Consider the following 24,038-nt stretch of genomic DNA (forward strand, 5'->3'; position numbering starts at 1 on the left):
TCCAACCAGTCCATCCTAAAGGAAATCAGTCCTGAATATTCGTTGGAAGGGCTGATGCTGAAGCTGAAGCTCCAATACTTTGGCCACCTGATGCGAAGAGCCTGACTCATTGGAAAAGACCCTGATGCTGGGAAATATTGAAGGCAAAAGATGAAGAGGGTGGCAGAGGATGAGATGGTTGAATGGCATCACTGACTCAATGGACTTGAGTTTGAGCAACCTTAGGAGAATGTTGAGGATAGATGACCCTGGCTTTCTGCTGCAGGCCCATAGGGTTGCAGAGAGTCATATGTGACTTAGTGACTGAACACCAATGCGCATGGAGTAGACCTTCAGTGTGCAGCCAGAGTGGAGGGTCCACAAGCTGGTTGGGCTGAAAGTACTGTGGTGAGTGTCATCTCCAGAGAGCCTGGGTTCAGGATGTTAGTCAAGCAGCTGAGAAACACTCACAGTTTGCTTATTTGTCTAATTTACTGGACTCTGAACCCAGCGGTGGGTTGCCCTGAACGAAGCTGACAGCCTGGAATTATTTGGCATACTGAGTAAAGCATATGACAGCTAAGGGAGGCTGGAATCTTACGTGGACTTTTTATATATGCTTTCCATACTGACCCCCTTATTACTGGCTCCTGATCAGCCCAGAGGCCACTCCTTTCCAGGGCTTGGTGGAGTTCTTGGTGAAGAGAGTGCCGGCACCCTTGAGGCCTGTGTCCCTGCAGCCCTCTGTACAGGAACGGGAGTTGAGGTGGACGTCATGAATCACTGGAGGGTGATGGCACCCTGGAGAAGGGCTGTGCAGAGGCTGGAGGCAGGTGGTGTCAGGGCTGAAACAGCGATCAGAATGACTAGGTCCACAGGGATCTTGTTGTGTTGCTCATGACGCCCCCAGGACTGAAGGAGTTGGAGGGCAGTTCAATCTGTTGAATTCAAACTTGGGTTGGTTCATCAGCTCCAGGCCTGTTGAGAATCCTGACTTCTTAGCTAATCTCCAGAACTGAATCAGTTCACAGTCTGACAGATACCTTGGGGCAGAGGCAGTCACAGTGGCTCTTCAGAAATGACCACCATGCTGCCCAAGATTTATGCTGCACATTTTCCCAAACTTCCCAGAGAAACCCATGACCATTTGCTAAAATGGGTGCATAATAGAGAGTGAAAAATACTGAATATTTTGGAGGTTACTTGATTCTGGCTCTCAGCTGATGTTACTGCCAGGATCCACCACCACTCTGCTCAGTGTGGGGGCTAGTAAAGGAGTGTGGGATCAGTGGGTTGGATGGGCCCCCTGATCCACTGCGTGGCCTACTTTTCCGAGTTCCAGGATACATAGTTGAAATAGTAGCTGGATGAATTCCTCTTGTTGGTTCCATGAACAGTGGAGTTACAGAGACTGGAAAGGCCTGGTGGAGTCCCTAGAACTGTCCCCACCTATGAAAATAATAAATGAAAAGCAATGTTGCATTTCTGAGGGGTATAGGAGATTAATGCTGTTTTCAAAGATTAGAGGGTGAAGGATAGTGATTCCTTGCACATCATCATACACTTATCTCTCTGGCCTGCATAGAAGATGCTGCACCTTAGAGAATGACCATCCAATTCCATTAGGTGAGGTTCCAGTTGCAACTTCCTTTCCAGTCATTTGTTTACTAGAATAAATTGAAATAGGCTAGTATGTGGTCCACAGCTGCTGATCTGGCGAATGCTTTCTCCTTTGAAATCCACCAGAAGCAGTTTGCTTTCACCTGGCCAGCCAGGAATAACATTTTTACTGTCCTGCTGCAGGACATGCCAAGTTCCAAGTGCAGACAGCTGGCATTCCAGGGTGCACAGGTTGACCCACTACACAAAAGGCACCATGCTGGTTGCAGTGGTAAACAGGAATGATATTCTTCCACCATTTTGTAAGATACACATGTGTCAGAAAGTTGGATATATGCCCCACAGGAATTCAGGAGCCTGCCACCTTGGTGACACTTCGAGGGGACTTGTGATGTGGCATCTGTCGATCTCCCTCCATGGCTGTGGAAAAATTTCTTCATCTGGCTGCTTCCAGTAAGAAAGGGGAAACAAAGCCAAAGAAGGGTGTTCTCTTGGTTTTGGAGTCAGTATTTATTTCTACTAATGTGTTTCTCATGCTCATTTACTAAGTTACCCACAAAGCTGCCAGTTTTGAATGAGACTCAGAGCAATACATGGCTCCGTAGCCATTGCAGGCCCTGCACATGCTGCTCCCCATCCAGGCTGGTGTCCCGCGTGTGACCAGCCACGGGCGTGCTAGGCAGGTGTGCGTGGGAAGGGCTCGGGCAGCTCCCTCAGGCATGTGCTCCAACTCCCCTGGTTCCCACTCCTGCCCCCTCACCACACCTGCACCTGTGACCTCACAGGGATCCTCTGTGACATATTCACTGGGGAGAAAATGTTTTAGCCTGATTTGTAGAAGATTGTACACAATATGTTGGAAGCACCCAGAAGTAGACAGTTCCAAACCATACTCAAAGGTGTTCTCCTAAGAGTAGGGCAGGAAAATCTTCCCAAGAGATGGACTTTAAGCAGTGCCCTTCTGTTTCCACTTGGTCAGAAATGAGAGTTGATTAGACATCTGGATCTGCATAAATTTTGCGGTAAGCAAAAGTATAGTGGGACAGGATTGGAAATTTGGTGACAAGGAGGAAATGTGTGTGACGAGATCTCCTGAAGTAAACACACTGAAGGTGAAGTCAGCTGGGAGAGCCTGACTGTCTGATGACCGAGATGACAGCTCTGTGGTCAGTGGCTACCTCTCTTCCTCGCCAAGAACCGGGTTGCCATGGTGACAAAGATGCAGAGTCTGTCAAGACACAACCTGGCTGCAGTGTCTCCTGAGAGCCTTATCTTCCAACAAGAAGCCCCCATTATGGCAGCTTTTACCAGGGAGATGGCCAGCTGCCTGGGTAGCTGGTGCAGCAGTAGGGCACCAAGACCATCATGGAAGGGGCTGGACTTTGTTCATTCTGGAACAGGGTACAGGTTTGTGTTCCAGTATTTCTGCTAAAACCACTACCTGTGGGTTTGTGATGGTGGTTAGGTCACTAAGTCGTGTCTGACTCTTTGTAAGCCCATGGACTGTAGCCCTCCAGGCTGCTCTATCCATGGGATTCTCCAGACAAGAATACTGGAGTAGGTTGCCATGCCCTTCTCCAGGGGATCTTCCTGACCCGGGGATCAAATCCATGGTTCCTGCATTGCAGGAAGATACTTTACCGCTTACCAAATGCCACTGTTGCTGTGGTTATGTTCCCTGTAACACTGCTGCTGAGTTCATTTTATAGGAGGTAAATCCTGGCAATAGACTTGTGCTCTTACAATGTCCTGGCCATACCCTGTACCCTGTTCCCACGAAACATCCTTACTAACAGGATGGTAGGTTGGTCTGGTAAAGACTCTGCTGGTGCTGCCTGAATGGATCACTATTAGTGGTGGAGCTCAGGTAATGACTTCTTGGGTGTGATCTATGCTCTGAATCAGTGACCAATAGCAACTGGCCACATTCTCCTCGCTGACTTTCACCTACAGAATTATAGTGATTATTTGAAGAAGGGTAAAGTGGAAGGACTGTCCCTCCCTGTATGACAGTAGTATATAGTGTCACTTCTGTACTTAAGATTGTGCGTGTGTTGGGGGGTAGGAGATAGATGCAGCTTCTCACATTTACCCTGCAGATCTCCTGGCCAACCTGGCCTCTGCAGCTATGGACTCTGCTAGTTTAGAGGTATTATATAGTATTTGCCAAGGTAGGAACGCTTCTATTAATATTAAACGGTAACCTGGAACTTCCACCTCATGGTCTTGAATCAACATGTTAAAACAGAGGTGACTCACGTCAGAGGGATTGATTCTAATATTCAGAGGAGATTGGGTTTCCCGAGCACTCTGGACACAGAGAGGAAGGCCAGGGTTCTCCGTGGCATGTCCAGGCACCTTTGTGGCCTGTGGCAGAGTGGACTGGGGACCGCAGTGCCCAGGATAGATGGGGCATGTACCCTGGAAGAGTCCTTGAATAAGCAAGTGGGTAACATGTTCCAACCAGGTGACACGTGGCTTTCATCATTGGTAGCACAAGGACCCCGTGTGGACACATGGACAGAAGAGCCAGGACAGCTAGGTGGAACCACCTGTGCCCCCAGCGGCATGGAGTCCCACTTTCCTGAGCTCTTCTAGCTCATGTCAGCCTACCTCGAACAGAGACCAACACTGGTCCCCGGTACAGCCCTGCTCCTCAAGGACACAGCAGCTTGATAGCAAGTCACTGATTTATCTCCTTTCAGTGGGCCGTTCTTTGAAGAGCTGTTCAGCCATCATGTGTTCAGCCCTGCTTCTCAGGAGCCCTGACCTCTAGGCACAGAACCCTGCACAGAAGAGCAGCCAGCCAGGGGTGGGGCTGCTCCGGGGCCATTCCACAGAGCAGAAGGCGCAGAAGTGGACCCCACCGCCCAGCAGGGGAGCAGGGGTGCCGTCTGCTTCTTCAGGTGGAGGGCAGGTGGGCGGCCAGCACCCTCTAAGGCTGCTGAAACCAAGGATGGGATACACTTTTCTGAGGGTGTGCACCCAGGGTAGGTTAGGTATGGGCAAAAAGTCTCCTGCTGTTGGTCATCCTTTTCCCGTCCTCAGCCTTTCTTGGAGCACTTTTCTCTGTGCCTGTGGTGGGCCCGGATTCTAGGGGAGGCAGTAAGGAAACCAGGGAACTCTTTCCAGTGGTGCTCTTCAAATCCCGCTTAACTTAGGCGGCCTCCTGCTGCTTTGAAACTTCCAGAGTGGTCTTTTGCTTCTTTGTTATGTCCAGGGTTTTTAGTAATAAGAGGAAGACTCTAGGAGGAATGGAACTACTCTGTCTGGCAGAACCAGATGTCTCCTGAAGTATAATTTTATTATCTTAATATTTTGCAAGTCTCAAGTGACTGCCTCTTCCATTTCTGACATTATTTGTGCCTTGTCTTTCTTTTTGTCCATTAAATTTATAATTTTTACTATGACATCTCATTTGTCCTCTGGGATGTTTGGAATACTATTGGCAACATATGGAGACTTTTTACTTAGCTCTTCTTATTGATTTATAGTCTAATTGAACTGTTGTCAAGATTTACAATCTGGATTATGTCAGTTCTTTATGTGTTGAGACTTTTCTTTGTAGCTCAGCGTAAAGTCATTGTTTATAAATTTCCCCATGTACTAGTAAAAACAGTATGTATTATGGGAAGAATTATGTACATGTCCACCAGGTCAGCTTTGTTAATGAAGTTATTCAGGTTGGTAAATGTCTCTTTTATAAAAGAGTATTTTGTCTCCTATTCATTTTACCAGTTATATATAAAAATATTACTGTATAAACTATCATATGTATTTTTATCTAGACCTAATGTTTTTCTTTTACCATCTTATATCCTTATATTTTAAGAATGCAGTTGACATAAAGGTATTTTCAGTTAAATGAAAACTGAAAAAAATCACTAACAGTAGAAATTCACTAAAAGAGATACCAAAAAGTATTGCAGAAGAAATATGATTTGCAATGAAAGATGGAGTAAAAAACAGTAAAATAGCAAATACAGGGATATAGCTAAATGAATAATGAGTATCAGAAAAATAATAGTAAAGACAAGTTTAAAATGCATAGAATTAAAGTACATTAACTAACATTCATAAGGAAGAGGTAAATGGAGTTAAATCATACTATGACTTGGCATTGTCTGTAAAATGATAAAAGCATAAATAAATATTGCACCTTAATAAGGCATGTATGTATTCTGCAGTCTGGAGGGCACTGTTTCTGCATATGAAATCCTAAGGTAGCCGTTATTTTCCTTGAGCACACTGAAGATCCTCAAGTGCCTTCAGAATTCCATGGTTCCTTTTGATACCCAGAGAATTATATCTTCTGTTCACCTTCTTTTGTTGCTTTTGCCAGGAACATTTTTCTAAGTTAACTAATCTTCCAATTCAGGAATGTGACATTCTTAGCTTTAAATTGAAAATTTTTGTTTTTTATTTCTTTTTAAAGACGTCTTCCTCCAAGCTAACATGGAGGAAATTAGTGAAAATTTGCACTTAAGGTATTTACTGATGGTTAGGCCCTATTTCTAGTTATGCAGTTTGGTGAACATTGCATTTAATTTTAGAAGTGACAAAGTGAGAATGCCTTGTCATGACTGTCTGTTCTGTGGGGTAAGTTTCTATTATAGGTACTGCTTCAGTGTAATGTCCATCCTTTATTTAAATGAGTGAAAACCATAGTGTATATTTAAGTCTCAAGGATTATATTGAAATAACTCAACTCTTCTTGTTTAATATACTTTAAAAGCCTGAAATATTTCAAAAGTATCCTTTTAAATGTGACTCTGTGTGGAAATGCAAAACCCAGCTTAATAGTTCACTTAATAAATCTGCTCAACACACATACCCATGAAACAATGCATGCACATTGGACCTAATCATATAAATTCAGCTCCATACATAGTTAAAGTATTATAAAACATATTCCTGGCAGATATTATATATAAATGGGGTACAACTAAGTTATTGTCTGTTTTCAATTTAAATATTTTAGAGGCATAGAATGAGTCCTAAATTAAGACATCGCTGGGCTGTGCTCAGTCGCTTCAGCCGTGTCTGCCTCTTTGTGACCCCATGGACTGTAGCCCGCCAGGCTCCACCTTCCATGGTATTCTCCAGGCAAGAGTACTGGAGTGGGTTGCCATGTCCTTCTCCAGGGGATCTTCCCAACCCAGGGATCGAACCTGCATCTCTTGTGTCTCTTGCATTGCAGATAGATTCTTTACCCACTGAGCCACCTGGGAAATCCAAATTAAGACAATACTTTCACTTAATTAGAATCTTCAAAAAATTTTTATTATAAAATATTGACTCTCTCCACCTTTCCATTTTGGTTCCAGATCCAAATTAATAGTTTCCTTTACGTTTCCCCCATTATGTAGTCTTATCTGTCCTTCCAAGTACAGGCATGTTGTTTATTGTGCTAAAAATGCATATATATGTCACCTCAGTCTACAGGGAACTGTGTAATTCATAACTGTAGTGAGTACAATCCCTACAACAGTCTACTAAAAATGAAAACAGAGAGCTATGGTTTGATATTCACCTGGTACCTTATAAGGCATCACATATTTATAAATGATGCCCTTTACAATTATTTTTATTCATTTTCAAATATTGGTTCTATGGAATCAGTATCTGCAATTATATAAAAAATTAAATCGTAAGTAGTAAATAACACAAATGCACATGTATATATGCACGTTATGCTTATAGTTATGAGCAAATATATATAGACCTTATGAATTACATGGTCAAATTAGAATGGCAGAGTCCACTGTGTGGCATCTTTCTCAGTCTGCGCTGCACACTTTTTACTGCTTCCATCTCACTTTCTTTGATGTCAGACATGAAAGAAATGTCTGCCCAATGATGCATTGCTTCTCTTTTGTTTGTTTTGTTTTAATCTGATCCTGCTTGTATTTATACTTCAGATCTCAGTGAACTCAGAGCATAACTGTTCATCCATTTGTTTAGATGCATGCATGTATGGAAGAAAACTTCCAGCTGGAAAATATAGATAATTCTGAGGAATAAATTGGGGGAAATTATCTCACCCAAAGACTACTTTTTAGAATGTCTTTTTTATTTTTCTTAAGGGAAAATCATGCTTCTCAATATTTTAAAGTTTTCTAACACACTATTAAAAATCTGTGCTAGTCTAAATTTCCACCTTTTGGTTCCAAATCCAAATTAATAATTTCCTTTACATTTCCCTCATTATATAGCCTTATCTGTCCTTTAAAGTATAGGCATGTTGCTTCTTGTACTAAAAAAGCACATTATGTTTATTTCAAAGACATTTAATTTTTTATTTTTTCAATTGAAGTACATTTGATTTACAATGTTGTGTTAATTACCTCTGTGTATCAGTGATTCAGTTATACATATATATATATATATATACCTTCTTTTTTAATATTCATTTCCACTGCAATTTATCATGGGATATTGAATATAGTTCCCTGGAAGACACAGTAGGACCGTGCTGTTTACCATCCTGTCTGTAACAGTTTGCCTCTGCTGAGACTGAATGCCCAGTCCATCCTTCCCTCACTCTCTCCCCCTTGGTCAGAACCACCAGAACCACCAGTCTGTTCTTTATGTAAAGACGTTCAGTTTTTTTGCATACATAGGGGGCACATTTTGATTCTTTAGTGTTTCTGTTTGTAAGATCTGTACCTTTTATGATATTGATTCATTATAATTAATTCAAATGTATAAAAAGATAGGAAATAATATCCTTTATTGCACTGATGCCTATTTTTAAGTGGAAATTCTTCTAGAGAAAAATAGAGGGAGGGTGGCGGCCCCTGGACTGCCTCAGCCCGTCAAGACTGATGCCCAGAGGGACCTTCTCACCCCCTCAACCACCCTCACCACCGCTGCGATTGTTCCCATTGGGGACAGTCTTTGCCTTCGTTTTGAGACGTAACAAGTGCTTTGAAATCACGGGTTGAACTTTATGGAATGTGGGCACATTGGGCTTTTCCCAGATGCACAGTGGTAAAGAATCTGCCTGCTAATGCAGCAGATGCAGGACGTGGGTTTGATCTGTGTGTCGGGGAGATGCCCTGGAGGAGGCAATGGCAACGCTCTCTAGTGGGCAGATTACATGTATAATTGATTTATATTAGTTAAGTTAAGCTACAGTTTATAAGGATTAAATGAAAATAAAATGTGGGCGGAGTGTAACTCACCCAAGAAAACACTTAACACTGTTACTAGTTCCATACAATCTTAACCTCATAATTTGATCCCTACTATATATCAGGAAATTGCAAGGTTTTAAAATTTTAAGTTATAAATGGTGGTACTGATGCAAATTTATGACTTTAATGCAAAAGTTCAAAGTGGCATGTGATGCCAGAGCTGTCTTTACTGACCTAAGGCCTAGACAGTAAAGAATCTGCCTGCTATACAGGAGACCTGGGTTTGATTCCTGGATCAGGAAGATACCCTGGAGAAGGGAGTGGCAACCATTCCAGTATTCTTGCCTGGCAAATCCCATTGACAACAGAGGCTGGCGGGCTGCAGTCCATGGAATCACAAAGAGTCGGTGTCCTAAATAAGAGCTCCCTGGGCCAAAAGGTCAGGTATTTCTTGGTCTTCCAGGCCTAAACCATACTCAACATACAGGATACACTCAAAAAATATCTGTAATATGACTTCAGTGGTTAAGGAAGCTCAGTAGATGCTCCTCTGGGAAATTTGATGAAGGTGGAACCACCCATTCCAGCCCTGACTATGCCCCATGCAGAGAAATGGACCAGATGGATGTAGCCTCAGTCCTAACACTGAAATATAGACAAGTCATCTACCATTCCCTCACTGACACAGCAGAGTTGACAAAAGGAAGAAATCAGATGAAAGAATCTGAAATGTCTGTTGTTCTGCATGTCATAAAACAGGCACACAGTAAACAGCAGTTTGCTTCATTTAGTCTAAGGAAGATGAGTCATAGTATTTGGTCATGTTTTATACATTGCAATGCAAGGACCACACCTAAACAAGACACATAAAACACCACTGACGCTTGAACACTCTTTTAACCAGGGATGCTGATACAGTTTGGTTAGAAGTAAAACCATATGACAGACCTTTAGACTAGCGAGTCATGTTTTGTGAGGAAAAACATTTCAGTCTCACAACTGTCGAGATCACCGTAGCTGAATTAGGGGAATCTGTGGTGTTCAGTTCATTCCCTGTATGTTTGTGGGTTAGAGTAGAAGAGCAGTTTGGAAATTTCCCTCTAATTTCTAGTCTCTGCTATAAAAGCAAATGATAAGACTTCAAGTCTCTGGCTCTGGTATAAAGTAGAGTCTGGTTCCATCATTGAGCGGACTGAAACTTGAGTCAGTTTTTTAATTTCTGAGCCTACATTTACTTTTCTGCAAAAAAAAAAAAAAAAAAAAAAAAGATATGTTAACTACTGCCTGGGGAAACTGCATAATTCTTGTCTTACAATTTGTATTTCTTGATTGCCTAAATGGATTATTTCAGACTATGAAATAAACTACTCTGTTGTATATATAGTATGCTAATAATTTCATAACACATTACTGCATACTTTTCACTGTTTTTAATTGTAGGAAACTACATGCTTATGAAGAGAAAAAAATCCCTCAAATTACACAGAAAAATAGAGTTGTATTCTTTTGATAATATAAATATAATAAAGAAAATAGGAAAACAAATATGCTAAGAAAATATATTGAAGAACAGTTTGCCTGAAATTATTTCCAAGGTTTTTTAAAGTAAGAAAATAATTAAATGTTATATAAATTTGAGAAATGTTTATATTTTCTGAAAATTGAGTTAAAACTTAGGTGTAACTATTTACAATTTTTTTATTCATCAGACTATGTCAGTAATGTGCACAAATGACTGCCAGTATATCCTTTGATTATTTTTGATTCTGTGTCTAAATCATGTGGCAGCAACAGGCTTTATGTACTTATGTGAACCTAACAGGTAGGAATTAAATAAAATGTATTCCTTACACCAAAAAATGCCCATGTGCCAAGCAGTTAGACCACATTTTCATTTACATTTTCTGAATGTTAGTGAAACTTTGGTTGAGTACTCTCAGCTGGCATGCCTGTCCTGTGTCACTTAATGTTCATTGAGATTTATTACTTTTAAAATTAGGCATGTGGACTTAATTGCCACATTTCTATGTTAGGTTAGAATAGCAGGTTCTTTGCAAATTCAGATTGAAGTTTGACACTGGTGCAGGCAGATTCTTTACATACTGAGCCAATGGGGAAGCCTGAAATATAGACAACCATCAATTTTTAACACTTTTCCAACAGGCTATGGAAATCTGTATGCAGATCAGGAAGCAACATTTAGAACTGGACATGGAACAACAGACTGGCTTTAGATAGGGAAAGGAGTACGTCAAGGCTGTATATTGTCACCCTGCTTATTTAACTTACATGCAGAGTACATCATGAGAAATGCTGGACTGAATGAAGCACAAGCTGGAATCAAGATTCCTGGGAGAAAAATCAATAACCTCAGATGTGCAGATGACACCACCCTGATGGCAGAAAGTGAAAAACTAAAGAGCCTCTTGATGAAAGTGAAAGAGGAGGGTGAAAAGGTTGGCTTAAAGCTCAACCTTCAGAAAACTAAGATCATGGCATCTGGTCCCATCACCTCATGGGAAATAGATGGGGAAACAGTGACAGACTTTATTTCTGTGAGCTCCAAAATCACTGCAGATGGTGATTGCAGCCATGAAATTAAAAGATACTTGCTCCTTGTAAGAAAAGTTATGACCAACCTAAATAGCATATTAAAAAGCAGAGACATTATTTTGCCAACAAAGGTCCATCTAGTCAAAGCTATGGTTTTTCCAGTGGTCATGTATGGATGTGAGAGTTGGACTGTAAAGAAAGCTGAGCACTGAAGAATTGATGCTTTTGAACTGTGGTGTTGGAGAAGACTCTTGAGAGTCCCTTGGACTGCAAGGAGATCCAACCAGTCCATCCTAAATGAAATCAATCCTGAATATTCATTGGAAGGACTGATGCTGAAGCTGAAACTGCAATACTTTGGCCACCTGATGCGAAGAACTGACTTATTTGAAAAGACCCTGATGTTGGGAAAAATTAAAGGCAGGAAGAGAAGGGGACGACAGAGGATAAGATGGTTGGATGGCATCACCGACTCAATGGACATGAGTTTGAGTAAACTCCGGGAGTTGGCAATGGATGGGGAGGCCTGGCATGGTGCAGTCCATGGGGTTGCAAAGAGTCGGACATGACTGAGCAACTGAACTGAACTAAACAGAAACTTTTCTGTACTGATAACTCAGTTCATTGATTCATTAATTCATTAGATACCTATCGAGTTGTTTAATCATGTAAAAAATTCAAATGTGCAGGAGCACTCACAACTGTGTAAGAAGGTCTCAGATAAGAGCTTTACATTCCAAAAATAGGAAATAAGCAGTAAATAAATACCAAAACTATAGACATGCTTTATCATCAATGAGTACCAATGTGTCCTCAGTATAAGAAATTAATTATGTTCAGCCTCAGAAAGTTTACACCAAAATATTCTCTGGAGAAGGGAAAGACTACCTTCTCCAGTATTCTTGCCTGGAGAATTTCATGGTCATAAGAACCTGGTGGGTTAAAGTTCATAGGGTTACAAAGAGTTGGACACGACTGAGCGACTTTCACTTCAGTAAACTTCCCTGACTCAGAAATGGCCAATGAATGTCTTATGGCTGCTGAACATAAACTGTGCAACAGTAGGGATTGGGTAATAGCCTGAATCAAAGAGATTTTAAAGAATAGAGCAAAAATAAAATGAACCATAAGGCAAAGTATGATATGATTTTGAAATCATGCTAAAATACACTATTCACAATAGCCAAGACACAGAAGCAAACTAAATGTCCATTGACAGAGGAATGGATAAAGAAGATGTGGTACATATACAATGGAATATTACTCAGCATTATAAAACAAAATAATGCCACTTCCAGCAATATGGATACAACTAGAGATTATTGTGCTAAATGAAGTAAGAGAAAGACAAATATATGGTATCACTTATATGTGGAATCTAAAATGTTACACAGATGAACTTATCTATGAAACAGAAATAGACTCGCAGACATAGAGAACAGACTTGCGGTTGACGAGAGGGGGCGGGGTGGGGGAGGGATGGATAGGGAGTTTGAGGTTAGCAGATGCAGACTGTTACATAGAGAATGGACAGACAATGAAGCCCTACTGTATAGCACAGGGAACTGTGGTCAGTATCCTGTGATAAACCACAGTGGAATATAAAAAAGAATGACCATATGTGTACAGCTGAATCACTTGGCTGTACAGCGGGATTAACATGACATTGTACATCAACAGTAATTTAATTTTAAAAAGTTAATCATGCTAAAATAAGATACCAAATGAACACTATGGTGGGGTATAGAATAACCATATCATTTGGACTAAGGAGGGCTCCTCACAAGTAATGACCCTTAAGTTTCATCCTGAAAAGTGGCTCAACTCTTCCCAGCACTGAAAAGGCAGGGGTGGGAGGCTGAGACATACTCAGAGCACTGTCTGAGGCACCCGCGGCCCTAAGTGCTGTGAGCCAGTGGGTGGGTTGGAGTGTGGACCAGGACCTATTTGTGAAGATGCTAGTCTGCCATGCTGAGGAGTCTGGCAGTTCTGTGTACAATTGGGAGAATTCAGTCAAAATGGAAATCTATGTTTAGGAAAATAAAACAGACTGGGAGGTTGATTTGCAGTGAGGAGCATGCAACAGTGAGGAGTGGCAGCTGGAATGTGAAAGTATGAGCCATAAAAATGCACTTTTTTCTAGAATATGTGTATCGCTTGCTGTAAACCAGATTATGCAGGAAAGCTGACTGCATCAGCCATTAGAGTGCTGGTGGCGGGCATCTGTTAAGAACATTATGTCGCAAATTACACTGGCCAGAGGAGCCACGTGCTGTAATCAATGGTGCCACTAACGGGGAAAGTGGGAGAAGAACCTGCCTGCAACGCAGGAGACACAAGAGGTGCGAACTCCTGGGTCGGGAAGGTCTGGAGAAGGACATGGCAGCCCACTCCAGTATTCTTGCCTGGAGAGTTCCGTGGACAGAGGAGCCTGGTGGGCTACAGTCCGTAGGGTTGCAAAGAGTTGGATGCAACTGAAGTGAATGAGCATAACACTCATGGGGAGTGTTATGGGGACACCTGGGACTGTCCCGTCGCGTCAGTGGGCTGACATTCGGAAATAAAAAGCAGATGATCTCTTGCCTATTCAAGCAAATAGAGTTAGTTGTTAATATTTACCTAATTTGGCTTGTGTCTATGCTTTTGTTTTCACTGTTTCAATAATCTATAGTTAAAATAATTGATGTAGTTTTCAATAATGCTTGTTAGAAACTCTGTACTTTGCATGTTTCAACTAATGGACACATTACAAAATCCATTTCAATGCTTAAAAGCAAAACAAAATAATCAAAAACATCCGAATTCTCTGAAAAATTTTGGACTTTTTTAAAACAATATAGACATACAACACAACACTGGGGGAGTGAAGAGAAGTGTTTATTAAACATTCATGATGCCAAAAATTTTTAAATGTTGAGAATTTGTCCTTTAATAGGTTTTCCTGTACACCAGAGATGAAGGCATGGAAGGTATGAAAAGATTAAAAAGAAAATAATCAAATGCAAATAAGCATATAAACTCCTTGAAGACAAGCACATGCCCACCTCTCCATCTGAACTGCAGGCTTGGCACATCGCTAAGGGTACAGCTAATGTCTGTTGCGTGCAGTAGTGAAATAAGAGCTTTGGTAACTCCCCAGGGCCTTTGTGTAATGTACAAGTACTGATGGATCCATTCAACAAAGAAAGAGCCTATAACCGAAAGGATGACTCTAACTTGAAAATCTAAAATGTCAGGTTAGAAAGTTCCAGAATCACTCTACTGTTACACAAGTACCTTCGTGTTTTCAGATATGTAGTTTGAATAATTTTAAATGAATTAATTTAATACACTGGTAAGCATGAGTTCCTTTTTTTTCACTTGAATCAGTCATCCAACATATTTATTAGGTATTCATAGAGCAGACCTATTTGAATTTTAATAATTGTAGCTCTCCCACCACTTCTGTGGGCTTCCCAGGGGGCACAGGGGTAAAGAACCCACCTGCCGATGCAGGAGACACAAGAGACACGGGTTCCATCCCTGGGTCAGGAAGATCCCCTGGAGGAGTGTGCGGCAGCCCACTCCAGTATCCTTGCCTGGAGAATCCCATGGACAGAGGAGCCTGGAGGGCTACCATCCATGGGGTCACAGAGAGATGGACAGGACTGAAGCGACTTGGCATGCACCACTTCTGCTCTTGAATTTTGAGGCTCCTTCCTCAGTGCTATGTCAAAACCACCATATTTTGGAATCAGTAACTTTAACTCATTCTGTCCCCTCTTCATAATGCAGGTTTTGAGGTCATTACATTTATTGAATAGAGCAGTTTCATTGTTAGAAATCTCAGCAAAGTGTTCTATGGAGAAGAAAGGTGGAAACCAAATCTCCCCCTGATGTGTGGATGTGAAAGTCTAAATCAACACCATGAAATAAAGAACCCAAGAATCACGTTTCCCTTGGACCACAGTGCACGTAGTAACATTCTGTATTGAGTCTGTGCTGTGTTATTAATCCAGGTCCTGCCCTGTGTTTGGTGATATGTCATCCTTATGTGGAAAGAGGAGGGGGGTTAGTTTACTGAGATAACTGCCCCAGGACTCTGACTCTGAGAAGCACTCCTGGGACCAGGGTGGGTCACATGACTTTAGACAGTGTCCCGGGAGGAGATCAGGTTCACTCTCTCTGTGCAACCCAATAGCAGGTTACCTGAAGTTCTCACTGAGCTTACTGCCCCCTGGGGAGGGATGACATCACCAAGGGAAGCAGGGGGACTCTGGGCCCCCTGGGTGGAGTCTCTAGTGGGGAGCAGAGGGGCTTCCCATGTGCTGAGACAACCCTCCTGACCCACTTCCCAGGGGGCTGGGCCATTTGTTGGCAGAATCATACCTTTGTATAACCTTGTCCCATAAAATGTTTCCCTGGGATGATGGAGAGATGGCTGATGTCTAGTGGCCTTTAACACCAAAAATTAAATTTTGGAAAGCTGATCATACCTGAGATTGTCTAGGTGGCACTTCCCCTGAGGATTTTCATGGAAAGCAGTGTGCAGAGCCCATCAGGCCCAAGATAAAAACGAAATATAAGCATTTGTAAATTTCCAGAGGATTCAGTTAGCAGTGGCTTTGCACATGGGTCAATTTTTTAGTGATGACAAAAACATTAAATTTGCTTGACTATTACTCATACTTTAATGACTGAATGATTTCTTTGTATGGAATGAAGCCTCTTTGACTGCCTCTGCTGACCCCTAGCACAGCCCCCACCACAGCGCACAGTCATTTCTTATTACTGTTAGACCAGAGGCCGAAAGTCTGTGAAGGCAGGAGACCATGATTTATTCCTTTTTTGTGGTCACAATTAATTTGTACTTAATGGATGCTTAATTTAAATTTTGGAATAAATGTATGGGACAAAAAGCTTTAAAGATGTCAAAGAGTGACCATAATTCTGCCTTTTCTCCATAAACCTATTAATCTCTGACTACCTTTCTCATCAATGTGCCAAGTGTTGATGTGCTCGATAAGGGCAGAAGTATTCTCTAACACACACTGATCAGATCAGCGGGGACTGGCAGTGGCTTCTTTTAGCCACATGAAGAGAAGTGGAGTCAATTTGGAAGGACATGTAACTCCAGGAACATTGCACGTGACCGTCAGTGCTATTTCAGCATATTCAACAACTGCTTTCTCACTTGGCTCTTGCGGAGTCATGAACACAGGGCTCTCACTGAGGACTGGAAGGTGCCAATCGTGGAGGAGAAAGGATCAGTCCCAAGAGACCCACGAGTCCATGGACAGCTGGGTTGTCTGTACTGCATGTAGATGGAAGGCATAGACTTGTTCCGGGGCTCGGTTTCCCTTACTGCTCCTCCAAGAAACAAGAGTCCCCCTATTTGCTTTCTTCAGCATGAGGCGCCAATAATGCAAACTCTCCAGCCTATTCTGTTCCTCAGTTTATGGCATTATGTAAAGTCATGCTTAGAAGAAAAGTAAGTTACGTGAACGGACGTATTTGTGTGCATCTACCCATGGCCCACGGTGTGAGAGCTTTGAATGAACAGAAAAATGTTGTATTAGTTACCTTTGTACCTGCATCTCCCAAATGACTGAGCATGGAGATAATAAAAGCAGAAAGTTACAAGAAGGAAGTATTACAATTTGTGTGAATTAGACCAGATCCTTCCCCTGATGGCTCAGAGGTAAAGCCTCTGCCTGCAATTTGGGAGACCCGGATTTGATCTCTGGGGCAGGAAGATCCCCTGGAGAAGGTAATGGCAACCCACTCCAGTACTCTTGCCTGGAAAATTCCGTGGCTGCAATCCATGGGGTCACAGAGTCAGACACAACTGAGCGACTTCACTTTCACTTTCTAAGGATCAACACTACATACCTCTCTGTAATGAAACAGAATTTGGACAGGATCCCACCTGAAACCATCACAACATTGTTAATCAGCTATACTGAGTACAGTGTAAAATATACAGTGTAAAATATATACAGTGTAAAATAAAAAGTTAAATAATTTGGATAGGATCTTAGGAAAAACCCATCCTCTTATCTCATGATCCATTCATGGGTGCGCTATTCTCAAGATTCGAAGGAAAATCTGACCACAAATAACCTCGCATGATGGAATCAAGACTGAAAAAGAAACACAGGTACACAGCTCGGACAGTTGACAACACAGCATTTTTAATCTGTATCTATAGAAAACATGTATAGAAGCTCTCTAATAGAGGGATTATAGAAATACATTTCATATATAATAGTGGACTTCAGTGTACTTACTGTGAAAATAGCACATTTATTTAGAGACGGGTTTTTTTTTTTTTCCCTAAGTTCTTGTGGATGTTTTGAAATACGTCCAGTTCTTTCTTTTGCAGTCTTTGTGACCCAGAAAAGCAAAACGACCGACGGTTCCTCACGGTTCCTCGTGGAAACTGTCGCCCGTTCGGCCGGCGTTTCCGAGTGGCACAGCAGGCCCAGGCTGGGCAAGGCGTCTAGCAGACGCGAGGCGTGCAGGCCCTACATCTGGCGACATTCGTGTCGGGTGCACATGGCCTGGCGCTCGATCCTCCAGGTGCCCTCCTCGTAGGTGCAGTGACAGATGGTACACTCGTCCGTCTTCACCTCTCTGCCGGCAGGGATGACCGCCGTCTCCGCAAAGCAGTTCGGGCCTGCAAGGAAGAAAGAGGCTGTACTGGTGTATGACACGTGTGCACAAGTGCACCACAGGTTTAACTCGGGACTTGGCTCTCCCCCTCAGCTTGTATCCACTCTCTTTCAGGACGGACAGTAAAAAAGTTACCGTTTCAGCCTGGGAACTGCTCCCACTTTTTTCCTGAAATGCAAGCCATGTTGTTGAAAAGTTTTATGAGTGACAATCCTGTGATTTTCATCGATAGACTGTTCCGTTCTGGGGCCAAATCTGCAATCGCTTGATTGAATTAATTCCAAGTCATCAAAGAAAAACGTGATTAATTGGGACTTTCAGAGAACCAGGCTTTTTAGGAGAGAGCAGAAACAAGCAAATTGCTCAAAGCAAACTAAACTCAGTGTTACCGCCACACCTCTTAGAGCAGGTTTCAAAGGTCAGCGGATGGAACAGCGGCCTGGAGGACTCCAGAAATCCTGATTGCCCGTCCCACCCCCAGGACTTCTGACTCTCAGGTTTGGGCTGGGGCCATGGAACCCGCTTGGATAACAAGTCCCGGGTGATGCTGTTGCTGGTCTGGGGCCACATTTTGAGAAGCCCCAGCTTTGCCGGGACCGAGGGTCCATTGTCAGTAGCCTTTCTTGAGAACCAAGGACCCTTCAATTCTCAATCCACACCCCGTACCAGCTTCTCTACCAGCAGAGGTGCCACATGCATTTTACTCCATGTAAAATCCAGGACACAAAGAGATGGGTATTGGGGAGATTTCCAGTGTGAATTATTTCCAGTGGAGCAAATGGTTTCTATGTTACGGTTCACACCCCCAGCTCAGAGGGGAACAACTGTGCAGACTCCAGACCTTCTTAAATGAAGACTTGGGCCCTCACTGCAGCCTGAAGAGATGCCCTGACCCTGAATTTCAGGCCAGGCTCTCATGCTCATCCTCCCGTCCTTTGCTTCTAAAGTCTCTGACCATGTGCTCACACCAAAGCACATTCAATGACACTTTTCAAGTCATCAAAAAAACACTGCAAAATTAAAAAAGATAAACTACTCCACTAAACTCCAAGATAAAAACTGGCCTTTTTATAATTCTGGTCAGAATAATTCTAAGCAGAATAACTCATGCTTCAGTGGCTGCGGTCACTGTAGGACTCTGGATCTTTCTTTGTCAATGATTTGCAACCACTGCAGTCTTTATATTCAATTGTCCCAAATTCAGCTGGTGAGAGAGGCCAGAACATCAGGCTGCTCTGCTCCCATGTCCTTTGACTAACCCCATCAGCGGCTCTCAGCCTCCTCCATGTCTGCACCAACAACATGTTTCAGCTCACCTCAGCTCATCTGGAATCAGCCTCTTCTCTGAGGGGCCTGGAGTCCTTTGGTAGAAAGGAATATTGAGGATCCGAGACCTGATTATTGCAAGCGCCTGATATTACTGTGGTGACACAGCTCCCAGCCCCTCTCAGTGGGCCCAGGTGGGAAGGATCTCACACACACACACACACACACACATACAGGTTTTAAATTGTGAGTTTACATTGTTAGAATTCAAAATCCTTTCTTCTTAGATTTTATATACGTATATCTTTTCTCTTACAATGAAACACTTCAAATTTAACATATTTATTTGAGTGATTCCATTAACTCTTTGCTTAATTGTACTTAGATTTTAAATTATCTACCTTCTCTTGCACTGAGACTCTTGTTTATTAAAACCATAAACATGTTGGGACTTCCCTGGCAGTCCAGTGGTTAAGACTCCCCACTTCCACTGCAGGGGACGCCAGTTCAATCCCTGGTCAGGGAACTAAGATCTCACAAGCCGCATGGCCAAAATAATAATAATAATAATAATAATACACATTCATCTATCTCACAGTTACGTAAAAGTTTTAAAATGACACCATAAGTGTTATTCCTAGTAAACAAAAATTTTTTTTTATAGTTCTTACAGCCAATGTATTTTATTCAGAAGTTGCTCAGTCTTCGCTCTGTGTGGTCCCAGGGACAGTGATGTGTGGAGTGAGGTTCATCAGTTTCACTGTATCCTCCCTCCAATCCTCCTTCCTCCTCGGCCACCTGCCGCCCCGGCCACTGCAGTAACCACTTTTACTGGTTCTAATTTATCCCCTAGTGTAACTTGTTTTTTAAAAGAGTAAACAAATCATTCATCTTTCTTTCACAAAAGATAACATTCTCCTAACTACATATTTGGCTTTTTCACTTCTAATTTGTCTCAGGGGGGTCACTGCGTCTGTACACAGAGCTCATGTGAAGCAGCAGCCCCGTGTCCCCCACACACATGGTCAGTGGAGACTTGGAGACTGACCCCCCGCCCCGTCGAGTATAGAAAATGCTTCAATGTGGAGTGTGTTTGTTATCATTTGTTTCAAGCAAGGAAGAGATATGGTAAAGCCAGGCTCACAAGAAACTGCCGATAGCCTCCTAGTAAAATCTGTATTCATGAGGAAAAGCAAAATCCCACATAAATAACCAAGTGTTCAAAAAGGAAGATTAGGGGAATTCCCTGGCAGTCTAGTGGTTAAGAGCCAGCTCTTTCACTGCCGTGGGCCCGAGTTCAATCCCTGGTCAGGGAACTGAGATCCCGTAAGCGAAACGGCGAGGCCAAAAAGCAGTACTTGAAGCACATAATCTGAGAAGTGAGGTGTAGCAGCTCACACTGTCTCACATAGGAAAGTCTTTGCTTGGAAGCTTTCAAAATACTTAGATATAAAGTCATCTCCCTATTGTTGATTGATGAATAGTGAGAAGAAACCCAGATTTTCGGCCGCACTGAGACTCAACTCTGGATAAAATTCAGGGCAAAGGTGCTACAAGCATCTGGACCATCAGAGGTTTATCTCCCAGGCCTGCAATTAAAAAAGAGTAATTATTACATTTTGACCATTGTTTCATGTGGATTATGTCCTATAACCCCTTCCCAGCACCTTGCAGAACCATCCGTGTTGGTATGGGCACCACGAGGGGATGGTTTTGTCCAACACGGCAAGATTGACAGGAGGGGAGAGGGATTTGTGTTCCAACTTGGGGCATTCTGTTCAAAAGTCACTTAACTCTTGTCTCTGTGTGGTTGTATCAGTGACACAGAGTTAGGCTGTGTAAATGTTGACCCCTGAAGAATTTACAAAATAAACTGTATATAATATATATATATATATAATTTATATACATTATTTTATATATATATTTTATGGGCTTCCAAGGTGGCTCAGATAGATTATATAGTTATATAAATATACATTTATATAGAGAGATATACAGATAGATTTATAAATGTATATTTTTCTGTATATATCTCTATACATCTATATAAAATATATATGTTTATATATATATGTATGCATATATGGTGGCGCTTTAGTCACTAGCTCTTGTCCGACTCTTGCAACCCTTGTTCTGTACCTGGCCAGACTCCTCTGTCCATGGGATTTCCCCGGCAGGAACACTGGAGTGGGTTTCCATTTCCTTCTCCAGGGAACTTCCAGACCAGAAGTTGGCATCCAGGTCTCCTGCACTGCAGGTAGATTCTTTACTGACTGAGCTATGAGGGGAGTCCCATATATGTATAGATTGATAGATGTACTCACACATATACCAAAGGAACGGACAGGTACAATGGGTGTGTACACGTCTGTGTCATTTTATCACAGGTGTAGTTCTGTGTGACTGCCACCAGAACCAAGACAGAACTGTTTCATCAACTTAAACTCAGAGTCGGAAACCCAAGTTAGGTTTTCATCAAGCACAAGTTTCGTTTTCCTACCGGGCACTGATTCCCATGGAGGTCTCTGCTCCGCTGAGTTGTGACGTTGCATATCTGTCTCTGTATGTCTGCAATTTTAGGGGGATTCAGTTTGCTTTGTGATCTTACTTTTCTGATGGATCTAAAAAATATCACTGATGTTTCAGTTTGTTGAGCTTCTCATTTGTGTTTAGGAAGAAAAGGTGACTGGAAATCCTATAGATTGATTTTTGAGCCCACTTTGCATTCCTGGAAAAAACAATCCCACGTGGTCATAGCATAAAATTCATTTTGTATATTGTTGCATCTGACTTGCTAATATTTTGTTGAGAAATTGTGTTAGCACATATTTATTAAAGATACTGCTTTGTACTTTTTAAAAATATTGTTTGTGTTGAGTTTTGGTATCAGGATAATACTGACTTCATAGAATGAGATGGGATGTATTTCCTCTTCTTCTATTGATGGAAGGCATGATGGAAGTAATATTAATTCTTTAAATGTTTGGTATTTTTCTCCAGTGAAAACAGTAGGACCTGGCGTTTTGAGGGGAGTTTTAAAATTATGAATTCAATTTCTTTAATAGCTTTACACAGATTTAAAAAATCAGTTGCTCAAAAAAAAAAAAAAAAAAAAAATCAGTTGCTCAATAGTGTTGCTCTTTGCAACCCCATGGACTGTAGCCCGCCAGGCTCCCCTGTCCATGGAATTCTCCAGGCAAGAATACTGGAGTGGGTAGCCATTCCCTTCTCCAGGGGATCTTCCCGACCCAGAGATTGAATCTGGGTCTCCTGTGTTGCAGGCAGGTTCTTTACCGTCTGAGCCACCAGAGAATCACCCTTCATACAGATTATCTGTGTCATATTCAGTACATTGAGGGAGCTCATATTTTCCAAGGAGTTGGTTCATAACTTCTAAATTGTTAATGTGTGCAGAACTGTTGTTAGTGTTCCTTTATTATTCTTTTAATTTCTGTGAGAAACATCTCCTGTTTTATTCCTAATCTTAGTAATGTGCATCTTCTCTAATTTTTTTCCCTATGTCTTGCTAGGTGTTTATCAGTTTTATTGATCTTAGAAAACCAGCTTTTTATTTCATTAATTTTCAAAACTGATGTTCGGTTTTGCTATCTTTTTGTTCTTATCTTTACTGTGTTATTCTTTCTATTACTTTTAGTTAGTCTACTTTTCTTTTTCTAGTTTCTTGAGTTGGTGGCTTATATTATCAATTTGAGAATTTTCCTCTTTTCAAGTGTAAGTTTTACTTCCATAAATTTCCCTTTCAATTCTACTGTAGCTGTGGTCTCATAAGTTTTGATGTGTAGTTGTTGTCTTTTCATTTTCATGGAACACTTACTTTAATATTATAGACTTGTAGCCCGAGAACCACTAAGAGACTTGAGAAAAAATACCACATATGAGAATTTGATGAACTAAAATAGGAGTCACTGAAGAGAACTGTGACATACAAAAGCAGATTCTGGTCACCGCAGTTATTCAGTGTCAAATAAACCTTCATTAGAAAGCAGGGAATAGAGAAAAATAGTTTTTAATCTTGACCAACTAATCTAACTATGATATCTAACTTTCTTATTTATATGGTACTTTAGAAGAAATATGAAGCATGCAGAGTTTTATAAATATGGAAATGAGATACCATTAGTCCAAGTCACATGACTCATAACTAATTACTAATACATTAAATTCTGTTGATCTGGCCTGGCTAGTATTCAAGGACCCTCAGGCTAAAAATGGCTAATGTCAGAATGAACACATCATGTAATGTTTTCTTGCTGAAGAACAGTTGTGCAAGTAGGTAGCTGATGGGCACTGCTGATCTGAACTTTTCTGTGTCCTTCTGACTTCAGAGCAGGGAGGTCATGGTGGGGGGGCAGCTGTTGTTGACATCACCGGGACCCCGTTAATACAGGCACCCCTTCGCTGTGACTGACACACGGTGTCAGGCCCAGCGCAGGACTCGACGTGCCAGTGGAGCGCTGAAAGACAAGAAGGTCTCTCCCCCGTTATGGGCCCAAATCAGATCTCCCGAAAAGGAGTCCGTGTTGAGGCCCCAGCTCTGTCCTGGTTACCAGTGTGAGTAAAAAGGTGTGGCCGCCATATCATTACACAAAGGATGCTGCAGTCATCCAGCCATCACATTACAACCACCCAGACATGAGCCCTGAGGGCACCCAGCATGGAGACAGCAAGCCCACCATCTAGCCCTCATCCAGTGCTAACCCCCCAAGATGGACCCCGAGGAGACTCAGGCTGAGAAAGCCCAGGACACTGGCCCCAGGGAGCTCAGGTGTAGATCAAAGTAATGATTTCAGTGAGCCCAGACCC

At 42.0% G+C, this 24,038-nt stretch overlaps 1 protein-coding gene across 1 annotated transcript in view; it reads right to left on the reverse strand.

Annotated features, from left to right (window-relative positions):
* Window positions 1-17,516: 17,516 nt before the first annotated feature.
* Window positions 17,517-24,038, reverse strand: part of VWC2 (von Willebrand factor C domain containing 2) — a 133,121-nt gene continuing 126,599 nt past the window's right edge. Inside the window, exon 3 of the mRNA XM_061166288.1 lies at window positions 17,517-17,949. Coding sequence (XP_061022271.1) covers window positions 17,798-17,949 — 152 coding nt within the window. The 3' untranslated portion in view covers window positions 17,517-17,797. The remainder of the gene's footprint in view (window positions 17,950-24,038) is intronic.

The sequence above is a fragment of the Dama dama genome, chromosome 18, assembly GCF_033118175.1.
Source record: "Dama dama isolate Ldn47 chromosome 18, ASM3311817v1, whole genome shotgun sequence".
In the NCBI taxonomy this organism is placed as follows: Eukaryota; Metazoa; Chordata; class Mammalia; order Artiodactyla; family Cervidae; genus Dama; species Dama dama.